The sequence below is a fragment of the Cheilinus undulatus genome, linkage group 21 (genome assembly GCF_018320785.1).
Source record: "Cheilinus undulatus linkage group 21, ASM1832078v1, whole genome shotgun sequence".
NCBI lineage: Eukaryota > Metazoa > Chordata > Actinopteri > Labriformes > Labridae > Cheilinus > Cheilinus undulatus.
Window position 1 is genome coordinate 29,684,943 of NC_054885.1, and position 16,769 is coordinate 29,701,711.

Genomic DNA, 16,769 nt, shown 5'->3' on the forward strand with positions numbered 1-16,769 from the left:
TAGTGGTTCTGTCACTTCATCAGATCAAAAAAGCCACAACGCTGATCAGCTTCGAAGCGTCGTGTCCTGACATCGGGTACAGAATCTTTCTATCCAGTCATTTCTGTCCTCTTTACTAATCAATAAAGGCAAACATGGCTGAGAAGGAAATTAGACTAATACGTATGATTGGCCTAAGCCTGAGTGGGCTGCAGCTGGTGTGTTGACTCTGCTTGAGGGCCATGTTGCCAGGACGGTGCATGTCGAAGTCTGGCCATGTAACAGAACAGGCTGCAGACAGGCTGGGACACAAACATGGCTCAACATCAAAGACGGGAATAGACCCACACAGATGAATAGCATGTGCCTAGAAGAAAAATTACACTAGACTGGAAGTTTATGCTTTTTTTTTTTCAAGGACTGACCATGAGCTGGTTCTCTGGTGAATAACTTCAGTGTGTGTGTGGCATTGAGGCTCAAGAGAAAAATCCCTGAGGATGTTGATGTTTCTCTTTCTATGACCAACAAACAAAAGCAGAGCTCTTCGAAGCTCAAGCCATGATCTCTTTTAGGTCTGTCCTTTACCAAGAAATGGGTTCATTCTAGAAAACTACTTTCATAGAAAATAGCGTACTATAAAAATAGTATTTGATCACTTAAAAACTACCAGAATTAAAATGTAACTGCAAGATGCTACTCAATTCAATACACATGATACAAAACAATGATATGATATGATATGATATGATATGATATGATATGATATGATGATAACATGCCATACCATATGGTTTGGTATCATTTATGATATCTTTGATAAGAAATGATTTGATCACTGTGATGTGATATGATATAAAGAAAACAGTACAGTACTGTGGACTGTATGTAGTGATATGGTACAATATGACATGATACCATGTGATACGATATGATTAAACAATACCTTACCATACTATATGATACATTATCATTTAATGTGATACTATAGGATACCATATAAAACAATATATGATATCATATGGCATGATATACAAATATAAAACGATACAATACAGTAATATGACACAATACCGTACCATACAATAAATTATGATATGTTTAAGCAATATGATACTATGTGATACAATATATGAAACAACACAACAAAATATGACACAGCAGAGTAGGATCAAATGCATTAGAATATGATGTAATGTGATGGGATAGGATACAATACCGTGCAATCCTGTCTGATACAACACAAAAAAATATGGTACAGTACGACACGACACAATACAGCACAATATGACACTATGATGGGATAGAATAAAATACATTATAGTATTTTGTAATGCGATACGATACTGTACTACACCAAACAACCCCATGTGATACAATGAGACACAACACAACACAACAGAATATGATGGGATAAAATCCATTGTGATATGATATAATGCTATAGGATAGGATACAATACCATACAATCCAATATGATATACTGCAGAACGATATAGGATACAATGTGATACAAAAGGATACAATCCAATGTTACACAATGCATACAATATGATATAATACGATACAACACAACACAAAAAGACCAAATATGATAAGATAAAATACATTATAATATAATAAAGTGAATTATACAATACTATACAGTCTGATATAATACAATGAGAAACAATAAAAGATACAATACAATACAACACAGCACAACTTGACACAATATGATTTGATAGGATAAAATATACTGTGATATGTTGAAAAGCAATAGGATAGGTTACAATATGATACAATCCAATACGATACTGGGATACTGGACACGATGTAAGACACATTGGGGTACATTACAATACAATACCATATCATTTGATGGGATACGATACGATACGATACAATACAATACGATATGATGGAATAGATTAAAGCACATTATAATATGATATATTTTAATGAGAGAGGATAGGACACAATCCCATCAATATGATATTATACAACGTGATATGTTCAGATACAATGTGATATGGTACTATAGGATATGATCTATTATACAATATAATTTGCATATGAAATGACATGATGCAATTTAATACCATAAAATGAAATACAGTATGATATGATACCTTGTGATATAATGTGATACCATACCATAACTTACCATAACATACCATATGATATATGGTGCCTTACATAATGGTTCATTATTATACGACAAAATTCAATACGATACGTTACGATGCACTTGATCTGAATTCTGTTTGCATTTGGCTGCCTGTACAGTTCATTTAATAAATAGCACAACAATAAACATACAACTATTAAAATTGTATAGCTATACAATTAACATTTTTATCATTGGGATGTTTATAATATACAACTTTTATTTATTAAAGCAGACTAAAAAGAATAAGATTTATGACACAGCACATTAAGATATATGCTCAAATATAATATGATCCAGTGAGTGCCAATAAAGAGATATGATACTGCATGATAGTGAAGATTACAATAGGACACAATGAGTGGCATGAAGACAAAAAGGTACAAAAAATAAAACAAAATATAAAACTTTAAGATTAAATATGATTTGATAGATTTTGTTTACCTTCATTGCAATGTGGGTGCACAACATGTCATATAGCTATTAGATACAATACAGTATCTAATTTAATTCATGGGTGATTTTAGATATTTTTAGTGACTTTTTACTCATAAAAACATTACCAGTTCATATTTCACTGTTAAAAAAATCTTCATGGAAATGCATAAACACATACACCCCCCGCAACTTGTTTTTTTCTTCTTCAGGTGTAGTGTTATGACAGCCCCTTGCTATGAACAAGCCATTCTGCACGTGTCCTGTTATACCTATCCCTGGGAACACACTGGCTTAATTACCGACCAATGGTCAAGGGTGTCGAGCTGGTCTGCTCCAGCCGGGTTACACAAACCTACGGCTCAGGCCTTGAACAACCGGGCTTAAGTACACCTATCTGGTTTCATCCCCAATGCCCCACAGTGGGCTATAAAAAGGTCATCAGTGTTGCTGAGTTTTGGGTTTCACATGGAGGTAAAGACTTATGAATACACTTGACCTGCTGTGGAAATTGTGTAAAATAATATCTTTTATTTCATTTCAGGCATTATAATACAACAGAGAGACGAGGAGAAGTGGGGAGAGTGATGAATCATTTAAATGTCAACCTTCATTTCAACTAAATGCGGGCATGATGCAGCTTTGGAAGGCTGGGAGCGTTGACTCAGTGAGGACCAGTGTCAAAATGTCACTTTAAAAGTACGAAAACATGTTCAATTAGGTGGGTTCAAATCTTCTCAGGACTATTTTGAGGCAGTGGATGTTCAGTTTAATGACCGCAGTAACCCAACAATACCACATCCCTGTCCTATTTTCCTTATAAATTTACTTTCATGTAATTTTTTTATTCTTTTTTTGTACAGAACATACAAAGAACAGAACAAATGCATAACATAACAGCATACATATAGGTTTATTTGAAGCTTTGTGAATGGTATGAGCAACAAAGAGCTGTTACATGGAAAAGAAACCTGCATACATAATAATTCAGATGTATTAAAGCTGAAGATAAAAGCATGAGTAACAGCAGTTTCTCCTTCGAAGCCGTTTACTCTCAGCACAGGTGAGAAGATGAGTAAAAGGTGATAAGTGTTTAAGGTGCTTAAGTGTATGAGCAGAGTTTGAGTCACAAACGCCGGGCTCTATCTTTAGTCTATCTGTGGGGCTCTTCAATTAACACATACCAGGAAATCAATAACACTGGGTTTGATGGCTCCAGGCACCAGTCGCATCCAGCTGTTCACTAGTTCTGTTTTGTTTTTTTCTCTTTTCTATCATTGTGACGTTTTTACGTTGTTGCTTGCATACAATATAATCTCACATTTTGTCTGAGGCAGAGATAGGCCTTTTATTTTAAGAAACTAAATTTCTTCCTGAACTCTTCGAGATATTTTAGGAAATTTCCTTCCATTTGAAGAGGACTGTATTTCTCAAGTGGCGACCGTCAGATCTAATTTGAGTGCTTTTATTGCATCTAATGCTGTAAGAATGTGATTATGCTGCCTCAGTGCCTCTTGTATAATAATCACAATTAAACCTTTTTACATGAATTACATTTCCTGCTACCAGATTTTCAGCTCGACCCCTGATAAAATTGAGTATTTTATTTTGAATTAAATCAAACTTGTTGGTCTGACCAAGCACAGGTGGTTCTGTTAAGTTGGAGGCCCCAGGAAAAAAAAACCCTTCCTCATTTAGCTGCGTGAAATCAAAGTGCAAGAGAAAAATATTCTGAAGACACTCTTTCAGGTAAAAAGGCAAGAAAACTACCAGACATAGCCAAATCTAAGATATAAATACCCAACAGTCTTAGCTCAAACTCACTCTAAATACTTTAACATGAGACAGGTGAAATATGGAGAAAAAATTTTGACCCTCATTTGCAATCATGGGCATAGCACGGGGAAGAAAAGGGTGCTGATTACCCGCACCCACAGTAGGGAGGGGCCCTTGGGAAGCCTGCAATGAAATGGGTGTTTTTATTTATTTTTTCTTATATTGATAATGTCATTATTGAATCAAAAGCAATTAAATGTGTTAGTCAACAGACAGAAATTTGTATCAAACAGAGTGATGGGGGGCCCCTGCTCCTCATTAAAAAATGTCCAAATGGTGTAGTACAGCGCTGCAAAATGATGCTAGTAAATTTAATTTCACCATTGTAATAGTCTTGCTCTTAAATCCAAAAATTATGGTTCAAAAATAAATTTATATGCATAGATCAGGGATGTTAAACTCAAGGCTGGGGGCCAAATCTGGGCCCTGGAACAGTTACCCGGCCTGCAAGATCACATCATATTTTTGTTATAACTGGACCAACACTATGAGGTCTGCAGATTTCCTCCAGTAGAAAAATGTAAACTTAACCTTGATGATTTAAAATATTCTCATTAAGTCATAAAAAAAAAAACTGAAAAAATAAAGAGGAAAAAAAGTCAGGAATGTGGGGAAATCATAAATGTGTTTTCATTTACTATTTTCAATATTGCATTCCACAATTATGGCTTAAACTTGTGTTTGACTTTTTATCTCATATTTTGATCTTTAAGGTTCACAACTTTAATGTTTTAGGTCATATTTTAACCTTTTTAACTCATTATTTCAAAATTTATCTTAGGTTTTGCCCTTTTCAACTACTAACTTTAAATTTATATCCCATTTTTTGACCTTTTAGACTTCAATTTAAAATTTTAACTCATATTTTAACCTTTAAAACATGATCGTGTTTTTCTATTTCATATATTTGCCTGTTTAAACATTAATTTGTCATTTAATTTTGTGTTTGTACCATTTGAACAAATAAGTTTGATGTTTTAATCTCAGATTTTAAGCCTTTAAACCTATTTTGACTTTTTCTAATCTCAAAATCACTTGTCATCTGTGCTCAGTGTTTTTCCACCATAATTAATTACTGTTGAAAACGAGGTTGACAGTTTATGGTTAAATGTTGACCCTAGGCTCTCAGGTTAGACCTAAATTCAGAATTTGGCTCCTGCTGTGACTGAGTTTAACACCCCTGGCATAGAAATATGTGAAAATGATGCGACATTTGTTGCTTGGCTAGCCGGTTAAGGGGGGCCCTGTGTAAAATCCCTCGCTACGCCCCTAGGAGCAATATCTGTTATTTGAATATTTTACCACACAGTAAAACACCAGTTCATTATTTCAATACATTTGCAACAGCTAGAAATAACAGACATCCAAGATCCAGAGGCTCCATTTTAAAGCCATTTTGAAAACAATTAGACATTTTTATGCCAAGGAAGCCGAGCATCAGGGCACAAAAATGATAGCTCCACTTTTAAATATGAGATATAATTGCTTATGTATAATTGTACTTAAACTATCATTAGCAGAATAAAAACATGATAAAACATGTTAAATATTCATGATTTTTATCTCAAAAACTGGTGCAACTGCTGTTTACTTGTCTTTTATAATTACTGTCTTCAAAAGTTCCAGGAAAATAAAAATTAAGAGACACCACTACATGTCAAACACAACTAAAGAAGAAAAAGATAAACCTAATAAGAAATTACAAAGGGAAATTTCCCATGCTACACTATCCAATCATCAAAATAGAGAGTTGGGCAAAGCTTACCATTGCTGCTGTTCCTTAAAATGTCCTGTTTTTTTTTGACTAAATAATAAAATGAAAGTATAAAAACGACAAAAGTGGAGTATTCTGTGTATAAAATGCAAACCTGAGTGAAAGGGATGATACATGAGGTCAGGCATCTGTGAAAACATTAGAGCAGTCAAACCTCCTCATGCCTTGTGTGCCTGTGCAGACTGCTGCGCCCCCTCTGTTCTCTAACCTCTCAGAATCCAGCTGCTTTCTCCTGCTGAAGAGGTGTCACACTCATTTTAAATAAGAAAGAAACTGGTGAAAACCAGTTTGGCTGTTTCTTCTTATAGCTCTACTTGTACAACGTCAACAAAAAAAGTATTTCTGTACATGCACTCAGGAGGTTAGTATGATGAGGTCCGGTTCTTCAGAAGCACAAAACTTGTTAGTTTAATGCTTCACAAGTAATCATGTCCACATTGCGCCTCTTACTTTTTTATGCTCGTGGTAAATACACATGAAAACATGAGCAAATGTTTGGCGATAAGCGAATTCTCTGTAAAAACAAGCTCACATCTCTCCTGTTCTCTGGTAATGAGGAGTGGACAGAGCTGACGCACAAATAAAGCCATAGTAACATTATAATTTCGGGTCTCGCTCCAGCTCCCTAAGCTGGAGCGTGACGCATGACGCACTGGGGAGGCGCGGCGAACTTCTCCCATAAATTGCTCAGCCTGCGCTCTTCTGGCTTCACAGAGCGAGACAGCGAGGTTAAAGCCCTCAGATCCCACAAAGGATTTAAAACCATCTCCTGCCTCAGCATCGTCCACCCTCCGGGTGCAACTGCTGCAAGTATGATTAAGAAGATGTCCCCATCCGAGAACGAGTTCGACATCCCGGCTAAGAATTGCCACAGGATGGTGATTCTGGGCTCCACCAAAGTTGGGAAGACTGCGATTATCTCTCGGTTTCTGAACGAGAGGTTTGACGACCAGTACACGCCAACTATTGAGGACTTTCACAGGAAATTGTACAGCATCAAGGGAGACGTTTATCAGCTGGACATTTTGGACACATCTGGAAATCACCCCTTTCCTGCAATGAGGAGACTTTCAATTCTTACTGGTGAGTTGAGCTTTGAGACACCTTAAAGCACAAAGATGCGCAAAGAGCTCGTTGGTTTTCATTTTATTGTTGTTATTATTTGGTATTAACCCTTTTTTCTCCTGTGTTTTTCAGGTGATGTGTTCATCTTGGTGTTCAGCCTGGATAACAGAGACTCCTTCCAGGAGGTGCAGCGCCTGAAGCGCCAGATTTACGAGACCAAGTCCTGCCTGAGAAACAAAACCAAGGAGAACGTGGACGTCCCGCTCGTCATCTGCGGCAACAAGTGTGACAGAGACTTTTACCGCGAGGTGCGGGAGGATGAGATCGAGCAGCTGGTGGGCGGAGAGGAGCACTGCGCTTACTTTGAAATCTCAGCAAAGAAGAACACTAACGTAGACCAAATGTTTCAGACTCTGTTTACTATGGCTAAGCTGCCCAACGAGATGAGCCCCGATCGGCACTGCAAAGTTACCCTGCAGTACTGCGAGGTTCTGCACAGAAAGTCCTTCAGAAACAAGAAGTGCAAAGACGGGAACGCATACGGGGTCGTGGCACCGTTTGCGCGGAGACCCAGCGTGCACAGTGACTTGATGTACATAAAGGAGAAAGCTATAGGAGGCGGGCAGGCCAAAGAGAGAGGCTGCATCATCTGCTGACCCCCTGCTTGTGCGTCAAAAAGACTTTGAGACTTTCATGAGCCTGCCTTTCTGCGCACAGTGCGCAAATACTGTAGACCTGAGCCTCCGAGGCGACACTGACAATGTGATCCAAACTCTGTTGACGCACGTGGAGCACGTAGCTCAGCTCCTGTGTAGTGATGCAGTACTGATAATGCTGTAAAATCTGCCTCTACATCTGCTTGCCTAAAAGGGCACTTGGGAAAAAAGTTTACATTTAGCTATTTTTTTATCACGTGTTACTTGAATGTTTGTTGCGTCATGAACAAATTCTATTCTGAATGTATATTTATTTTGTCTGCGTCATCTTTTGCATAAGAGAAAATAAAACCAGTTGTTACTTTCATAAACTGTCTTCCTTTTTCAATTCATTTTCAGCAAAACAAAGTCACAGTAGACACTGCACAGTAAAAAAGTACACTTGATATTGTTCCTTCCTGCCAACCTGTCAAAAATACACCACTACACTTTTATCAGATGTCACTGTATGATTATCCAGACAGACTAAACTGGGAGCCTGCAGATTAACACAGTCATGACTATCAAATTATTTCAAGCCAGTTAAATTAAAATTATGACTGACCAAAAGCTGCTCCTTCAAGTCTCGGACCAACAGAAGTATCACTGCAATTAAAAAGGCTCATCAATTCTAAATGACATCATTTTATTATAAATCAGATCTTAAAATGCATCAAAAGAACACATTTTTGAAAACATCTGTTAAACAAATGCTACAAGAACAAATGTCCATTCTTGCAAACAAAATATCACATCTCAAAGGTAACACTGTCTTGCAATGCAGTGCAACAGAGGGAAAATAAGTCCTTGTGCATATTTACATGTCCCCCATACTCTTGAATCGTCTCCATAAGTCAGCTTTAAAACAAATCATCCCTCCTGATTAAGGAAGGATTGAGCGTCCTCCATCACAGCAGTAATAAATCCACCAGTTTCATGATGCTTTGGGGACCTCAAACATGCACAGACTTTTGTATTTCTGCAGAAGCTGGTTCTTAGTGCGGACCTGCTCCCTCAGAGTGGCCAGCTGCTGCTGCTGCTCCTGTGGACTGCTGTCTATCCCGGGCATGTTGGAGATCTGCTCCCGAGCCTCCTGGATCCTCGACTTCAGCTTGGCCAGTTCTTGGTGGACATCCTGGCTGTCCTTGTCCATGCTTACAGAGACAGGGAAAAAAGAAACGTTAGTTTTGTGATCTCTACTTTTTTTTAGTTAGAACTACAGAATAGAATGAAGGACTTAATTAATCCCCAAGGTGAAACTGGACCCTAATAACAGCTTCTGGCATACTACGGCAAATTGGATTCATGCCATTCAACATTCAGCTTGTACTATTCATCATAACAAACATGTCTGAAAAAAGGTTAATTACTTTTAGATTTTTATCTGTTTTTACTTTCGTTTTATTTTGACTTTTTGTTTTCAATTTCAGTTTCATTTAATTAGTTTTTAATTAGTGCAGCTCCATTAATCTAATTTAGCCATGTCAGGCTGTGAAATCACATAAAGGCTGCAATTACTTTTGTATTCTGTAGTGTATGAAAGGTTCACACAAATGCCTGTAGAAAGGCCTTTAACTTTACTAAAGTGCCACTACTGCACTTTGTACATGTACCATTGTTTTCAGAAAAGACATTTTTTTTATCTTTTGAAAAATATGAAGCCACTCTGGTGTGAAATTCAGCCTACCAAGAAAGTAGACTCATATTACCATTATGATTTATTCAGTCTGGCTTTTACGTAGTACTTTATAATTTTATTACTGTAAGTATTATCACAATTAGGCCTATTGTTCTACTGTTTTCTATTTCTTATTTTATTCACATTTAAATTCTTAATTAAGGATTGTATTCATCTCTAATTAGGATCATCTACTCTCTCTGTGTCCAGTATTGAAGATTTATAATTATCTGAGATTTTAATTCTTTTATGATTGTTTTATCATACTTTACTGATATTAATGTTTCCCATTTTATTAATTCTTTCTTTTTTGGATGCCTTTTACCGCCGTCTCTTTTTTTATTCCAATTGTCTCTTTTTAAATCATTTTTAAAAATTTGTTATGGTGTGCATTCATTTCTAAATTCTTTTGTAATTTTATCTATTTTTAGTCACTTTTGTCACTTCCTGTAAAGCATTTTGAACTGCAACTGATTTGTTCAAAAGTTGCTATATAAATACTTGGATTGATGAATGATATTTAGGTCAAAAGAAAACAATTTTTAATTGCAATTAATCTCATACTTTCTGTAGTTAATTGTGATTAATTGCACCCTTATTAGCACATTTTTAAATTCCACTGTTTTGCATTCAGAACTGTTTTTGTGTTGTTTTGTATGTTTCTACTGTCTTAAAGGGATACTTCAACACTTTGGCAAATTCGCCCATTGCCATAATCCCTATAGTCTTACTAATAGGTTCGCCACATTTAGTTGTCGGTGCAAGCTGTGTGATGTCTGATGTGACTTAAGTGTGTTGAAAGGGACAATACATCACGAGATTACTCGTGATTTTAAAATAATTTCTGCACTAATTGTGGATCTTAATTACTCTCAAATAACTTGATTAACCTGGACAGACCTAATTATACTGTCAGTGAAAGACAAATTGCAATATTGTCCAGTATCATTGCAATCATGCAGTATTTGTTTGGTTTGGTTTTGTACCATGAAAATGTCTCATTTGGGTGTTGTAAGTTTTTGTGTTGTTTTTCCAGTAATATGGGATATTTGTTGGCAACAAGACCCAAAAGGGCCAGAAAAAATAAACATCATACGATTTTTAAATTCTACTCAGACAGGCTACTCTTCACTCATTTTATTTCTTAAAAGCTGATATTTTAATACAATCAAGACCTAAAATTACCATGTGAAGTCCTGGCCACATATATCAGGGCATTGTACACAGGATTGGGTGGCCAAACATTTTTAACATAATATTGTTACTCTCTTTTATAAGTCAGTGTCCCATGTGCCTCCAGCTTCTTTAAATAGTAGAGAAGTTGCTGTTTAATTAAAATAATAAGCTAGCTATTTTTCAGCTTCTACAATGAAAAATTTCATCCAAACTGTAACGCATTTGAGACAGAAAAAATAAACATAAATAGTTTTAAGTGTAAAATGGTAACACAACGGGTATGAAATTAGACAATGGATGGCATTAAACATTACACAATCAGATAGAAGTGCATGATGAAGGATATATTCAATCCTGTCAGTGATAACTAACATTATCTTCTGCATACGGCGAGTTTAGAAATTCTCTCCAATCCACAAACAGTCGTAGAGAGAGTTTCGTGAATCAGGCAAATATTGTTTGTTTCTTTCCTGAAATTCGTGGGGATTTGGCTAACGTTAGCGTTAGCTATCAACAAGTTTAGCAACGCCACTAAAACGAAAGTTTAAGGTATGAAAATAAGTTTCCACTGAGCCATGAATAAATATAAGATGCACATAAAACTCTCTGTTACTTTACCATTTTATAATGTCGTGGACTAAAGGCAGCAAAGAGCAGTCTTCGCCTTCTTTCTCTAGCTTCGGTTGAGCCACCGCCATGATGCCTTCTGCTCCGCGGCGCAGGAGGTTGTCGTCATATATGGTGACGTCAGTTTACCGAGACGGGGTTTAATTTGTAGACTTCAATGAAATTGTACTCTGAAAAATCGCCTTTTTAATTCAGTTTCGTCAAAGTAATTTGAAATTTCAATGGTTTGGTCTCAAATGAGTTTATTCAGTTTAGTTGGATTCCCAAAAATGCTCAGGAGTGTTCACCATGATAAAATGTATGCTTATTCCAAAGTAGAAAAGTCTCTGTCATAGTCCTAAGGGCCTGTTAGTTGCAAAAATAATAATGTGACATTTAAAAAATAATCAAATATAAAAATAATTTTTAATGCAGCATAGTAAGAAAACATATTTAGGATATTTTGCAGTGGATAAATTGTGCAGAGGTATGGGAAAACATTTATAAAACCTCACTTCAGCCACTTCATATTGCAGAAAAGAGTGATGAGAATAGAACATAGCTTTGGGTTTTGGGCTCACACTAATTGGTTACTTTAAAATCTAAAATTAAAGAAAAATACTGACCTCAGGAATTCAAAACTACTTACTTACAACTTAATTACACAAAGCAAAGAATAATCTGCCAGGGAAGATTCAGAAAATGTTTTGACAGAGTGGGGTTATAATAATTCAAGAGGGAAGTCAATTTAAGAGTTTTCAGTGTTTTGACAACAATAAAAAGTTTCTGTATTGCCTTTTGTGAGGTTAAATTGTGAAATACACTGAGTGCTGACATGAAACCAATTTCATGCATAATTCTATTTAAAATAAGGTCTAAATACATCATTGTAAGAAAGGTACCATGATGAATAATTACCACAAGGTTATGATGTAAAAAAGAGTAACAATGATTTTCCAAAACAGTCCATAGTATACAGTCATGGACAAAAATATTGGCACCCCTGGAATTTTTCCAGAAAATACACCATTTCTCCCAGAAATTGTTGCAATCAACAAATGTTTTTGGTATTCATGTGTTTATTGCCTTTATGTGCATTGGAACAACACAAAAAAATCTGAAGAAAAAAGAAAAAATTGAAATAATTTTACACAAAACTCAAAAAATGGGCTGGACAAAATTATTGACACCCTCACCTTAATATTTGGTGCCTTCTTACAACAGCAGTTTTGAGATTTCTTTATAGGTGTTTAATGGGATTTAGATCATTGCTCATTGCTGGCCACTTTAGAACTCTCCAGAGCTTTGTCTCCAACCATTTCTTGGTGCTTTTTGAGGTATGTTTCGGGTCGTCCTGCTGGAACACCCATGACCTCTGATGCAGACCCAGCTTTCTGACACTAGGCCCAAAAATTTTTGATAGTCTCAGAGTTCATGATTCTTTGCACACAGTCAAGGCACCCAGTGCCAGAGGAAGCAAAATAACCCAAAACATCCTTGAACCTCCACCATGTTTGACTGTAGGTACTGTGTTCTTTTCTTTTGTAGGCCTCATTCTGTTTTCTGTAAACAGTAGAATGATGTGCTTTTCCCAAAAGCTCTACCTTAGTCTCATCTGTCCACAAAAAGTTCTCCCAGAAGGATTGTGGCTTACTCAGGTACATTTTTGCAAACTCCAGTCTGGCTTTTTTATGTCTCTTTGTCAGCAGCGGGGTTCTCCTAGGTCTCCTGCCATAGCGCTTCATCTCATTCAGATTACGACGTATGCTCCGAGCTGACACTTTTGCACCCTGAGTCTGCAGGACAGCCTGAATTTGTGAGGAAGTTGACTGAGGATTTTTATCCACCATTCCAACTATCCTGCATTTCCTCCTAGCTATCATTTTTTTCCTTTTTTTAGAAACACAAAAGGTCTTTTCAATTTCTTGACCCAAAGGTTTATGATCTTATCTCATCAAAAGAAGAAGAGGACGTACTGTTGTGGTTCCCAAGGGGAGAATCTGGGTTTCACTTTGTTACTGTACTAGGTTTACACATAGACCCGAGGCCACCCATGGGGGGGGGGGGGGGTTAAGGTTTCTGGGTCCTTGGGTCATGGAGGTTAAAAAAAAAGATATACTTTGTTCTAAATTTAAGCAATGATTAACTTTAATTTTACAGTACCCATTAACACTCATGAATACAACAAAATACACGTTTATTTTTTTGTTTCTGCCTGTTTAAAAATGTAAACTCCCTCTTCTTAAAATGGTATGAGCTTTTATTTTTGCAGTACTTACATGGTGACTGGCCCACTGGACCAAGATAGTAATGTCAGTATATATGGCGACAGATCAAATGTGTATGCATTCATACTGTCATAAGGTGTCTGAGGAGGGCCCATTCACTGTGCCTTTCAGGGGCCCAGCCATTTCTGTGGGCAGGTCTGCATAGACCAAAACTTCAGGAAGACATGCACAAACACAACATGGGCATGCACTAATGGAGAGATTTCATAGGGTTCTGCATGTGGGGAAGCACCCAGACTGTTGGGTATTCAGTGGGTCACTCAAGTGCACCTGGGTAGTACTAAGGAGGTTAACTGACATCTCTCCAGCATACTTTTGTTCCATACTAGGACTTTGACTCAACACCCAACCCAGCCGCCTCCACCCACTAATGTGTTTTCTTGAGATCAGAACAAAACATGTCATGATAGTGTTATTTCATCAAATGATATAATTATGGCTCTTCTCACCAACCATGCTTGACCTTCTTTTTGAACAAAATTCTCTATTTGGATATTCATAAGAAAATGAAATAAACAAAAATATGAAGGTTCTTTTAGAGGCCTTGTCTTGTAGGTTTTATTTGTCTCAGTATTTATGAACTTTAATATACTCTCTTCTGAGTGACTCCCCCATAGCCTATATTTTCTGTGAAATAGGCCACAGATAATTTATCATTACACAGAACAAACCAACCTGACCTCCGATGGCTGTGGATAAATGCTTCACATGCCACTTCCTAGCAACCGACACCTATACCTAAATTCATCCTACTATGTCTACAAGTGTGACCCAACACGGCGTGTGCATATAGAGTGAAACATGGCAACCTGTGTCAACATTAGAGTGCAAGATGGGTACAAATGTGGTTTAATGGACCTCAGTGACTAATACTGTATCTATTGTATAGATCAGTGGGGTATTTGGGTCATGTATTTCCATTCCACCTCTTCCTTTTCTGCATACACAACTGCTTAGTGTTGAAATTAGAGTAAGGTTACACAATAAAAGGGAAAAACTTTGAACTTCCACGCAAGTGACGAGGGAAATGAAGCTCCCCCCACACACTACCTCCCTTTATTGACCTATATTGCTGTGATACCAAGCTTAAATCATCCACCAACGTCGGTCACATGCCTCATTATCCTGGAAAATATGCAGTTTCTAAAAGCTTCATCTTCAATTGTTACCACTAACAGGTTGGCCAGAGAACACATTTGTCACGCCTATAGTGTTTATTAATTTTCCATCAGTCCACTTGCCAATGAACTCAGTCTTGTTAAGTTCTTATTAGGAGTTTTTTTTTCTTTTCTTAGAGACATCAAAGGGAATTCAGAATGAAAGAGCATTATCTTTGCAGTTTATCAATTTTAAACATGTTTCTATACCTGTACACTTTTTAAACGCATTAATTAACCGCAAGATATTCCAACCTATGGAGCTCACTTTTTCTGTGGCTCAAAATTCACCGTTCAAATCCCCCAAAGACATTTCACACATTTTTTATCACAGCATTTTTAATGCATGAACTATACTAACCAGCTACCTGCCTACTCAAAGGCCAAGGCACAAGACGGTGTTCATAACCCCTGCACTAGCCACACCAAGGCCTGATTACTTCAAGACCTGTTGATCCAAGAAATCCCTTAAATAGAATCTGTTTGACAAAAGATCTCAAAAAGCAACACACTGATCTAAAGATATTAAAGAAAAAATGGGAAACAAAGTCTCTGAATTTTTGGGAAGGGTAACAAAGCCATTTCCAAGGCTTTGGACTACAGTGAATAATGGTGAGAGCCATTATCCACAAATGGGGAAAACTTGGAACAGTGGTGAACCTTCCTAGGAGTGGCCGAATGACCAGAATTACTGAGCATTGATGGCATCCATGGGAGAGTATAAAGGACAAAACCACTGCTGAATAAAAAAGAGCACAAAGGCTCGTCTCACATTTGTCAAAAAAACTTCTTGATGATCCCCAAGAATCTTTCGGGAAATATTTTTTTGACTGAGGTGTGTCCGTTCATCTGGTGTTAAACTAATACAGCATTTCATTAAAAGAGCATCATACCAACAGTCAAACATGGTGGTGGTGGTGTAATGGAGTGGGGCTGCGTTGCTGTCTGGATAGCCTTCTGTAAATGATGGAACAATGAATTCTGCTCTCTGCCAGAAAATCCTGAAGGAGAATGTCCAGCCATCAGTTCGTGGCCTCAAGTCCATTTGGATTATGCAAGTCTGTCTCTGAATGGCTTTACCTCCAAAGACCCTGCATACACATATGAGGACATTATTTTCCTAAAGTAATTTTTACATTTAGACTTTTTAGAATGTCCATTGGAGTTTAAGAAATTTGCTTAAAAAATTTGGGGAATTGCTGTGACATTTTCAGAAATTTCCATGGGCATCATTGGGAGTTGAATTGAATTGAATTGAATTGAATTGAATTGAATTGAATTGAATTGAACTGAATTGAATTGAATGGAATTGAATTGAATGGAACTGAATTGAATTTAAAGTAATTTCATGGAAATTTTAGGAACTAGTTTGTGTTTGGAGCTTCATTGGCTTCTTTGTGAGAATTTTCAATTAATGCTTTCATAAATGTTTGGATACTTGAGGGGATATTTGCTTTGACATTTTAGGGAATTTGCCTGAATTTTTCAGGAATTTTCATGGAATTTGAGGGGGATTTTTTTCACTGGAATGTTAAAGCTTTATGACAGAGTTTCACTGAAACTTTTTTGGGAATATTTGAAGAAATTCTGGGGTATCTTTTTTGGGATACTTAAAAATATGCAAGAATCTTCTCATAAATTTGAGTCACTTGGTGAATTTTTATGGACTTTGGAAAGAAAGAATTCCAATAAGTTCAGAACTTTCAGTGTAAACGTTGTTCATGCTTGGCCAAATCCTTGAGGTCCATCATTAAAATGACTTCTCCATCCCCCTCTCAATGAGTGATGCCATTTCTGACTGACTGAAGACCCCCAAAATCTGACTGGCTGAAAACAGATGCTCTAATCTGGTCCATTGCTATATTTTCTGCAGAAACAGAAACATTGTGAGATTTATGGACACCCTTTTTGGTCAAAACTAATTCCTAATCAGG

General features: G+C 36.8%; 2 protein-coding genes across 2 annotated transcripts; one reads left to right on the plus strand and one right to left on the minus strand.

The window, feature by feature from the left end:
- Window positions 1-6,913: 6,913 nt before the first annotated feature.
- On the plus strand, window positions 6,914-8,110 carry rasd1 (RAS, dexamethasone-induced 1). Its single transcript, XM_041778272.1, has 2 exons — window positions 6,914-7,253; window positions 7,368-8,110. Exons 1-2 carry the CDS (start codon window positions 6,983-6,985, stop codon window positions 7,889-7,891), a joined length of 795 nt encoding a protein of 264 aa, XP_041634206.1. The 5' UTR covers window positions 6,914-6,982; the 3' UTR covers window positions 7,892-8,110.
- A 449-nt stretch (window positions 8,111-8,559) lies between these two features.
- Window positions 8,560-11,510, minus strand: med9 (mediator complex subunit 9). Its single transcript, XM_041778122.1, has 2 exons — window positions 11,403-11,510; window positions 8,560-9,084 (listed from the first exon to the last, which is right to left on the minus strand). Exons 1-2 carry the CDS (start codon window positions 11,480-11,482, stop codon window positions 8,865-8,867), a joined length of 300 nt encoding a protein of 99 aa, XP_041634056.1. The 5' UTR covers window positions 11,483-11,510; the 3' UTR covers window positions 8,560-8,864.
- Between the last annotated feature and the right edge of the window lie 5,259 nt (window positions 11,511-16,769).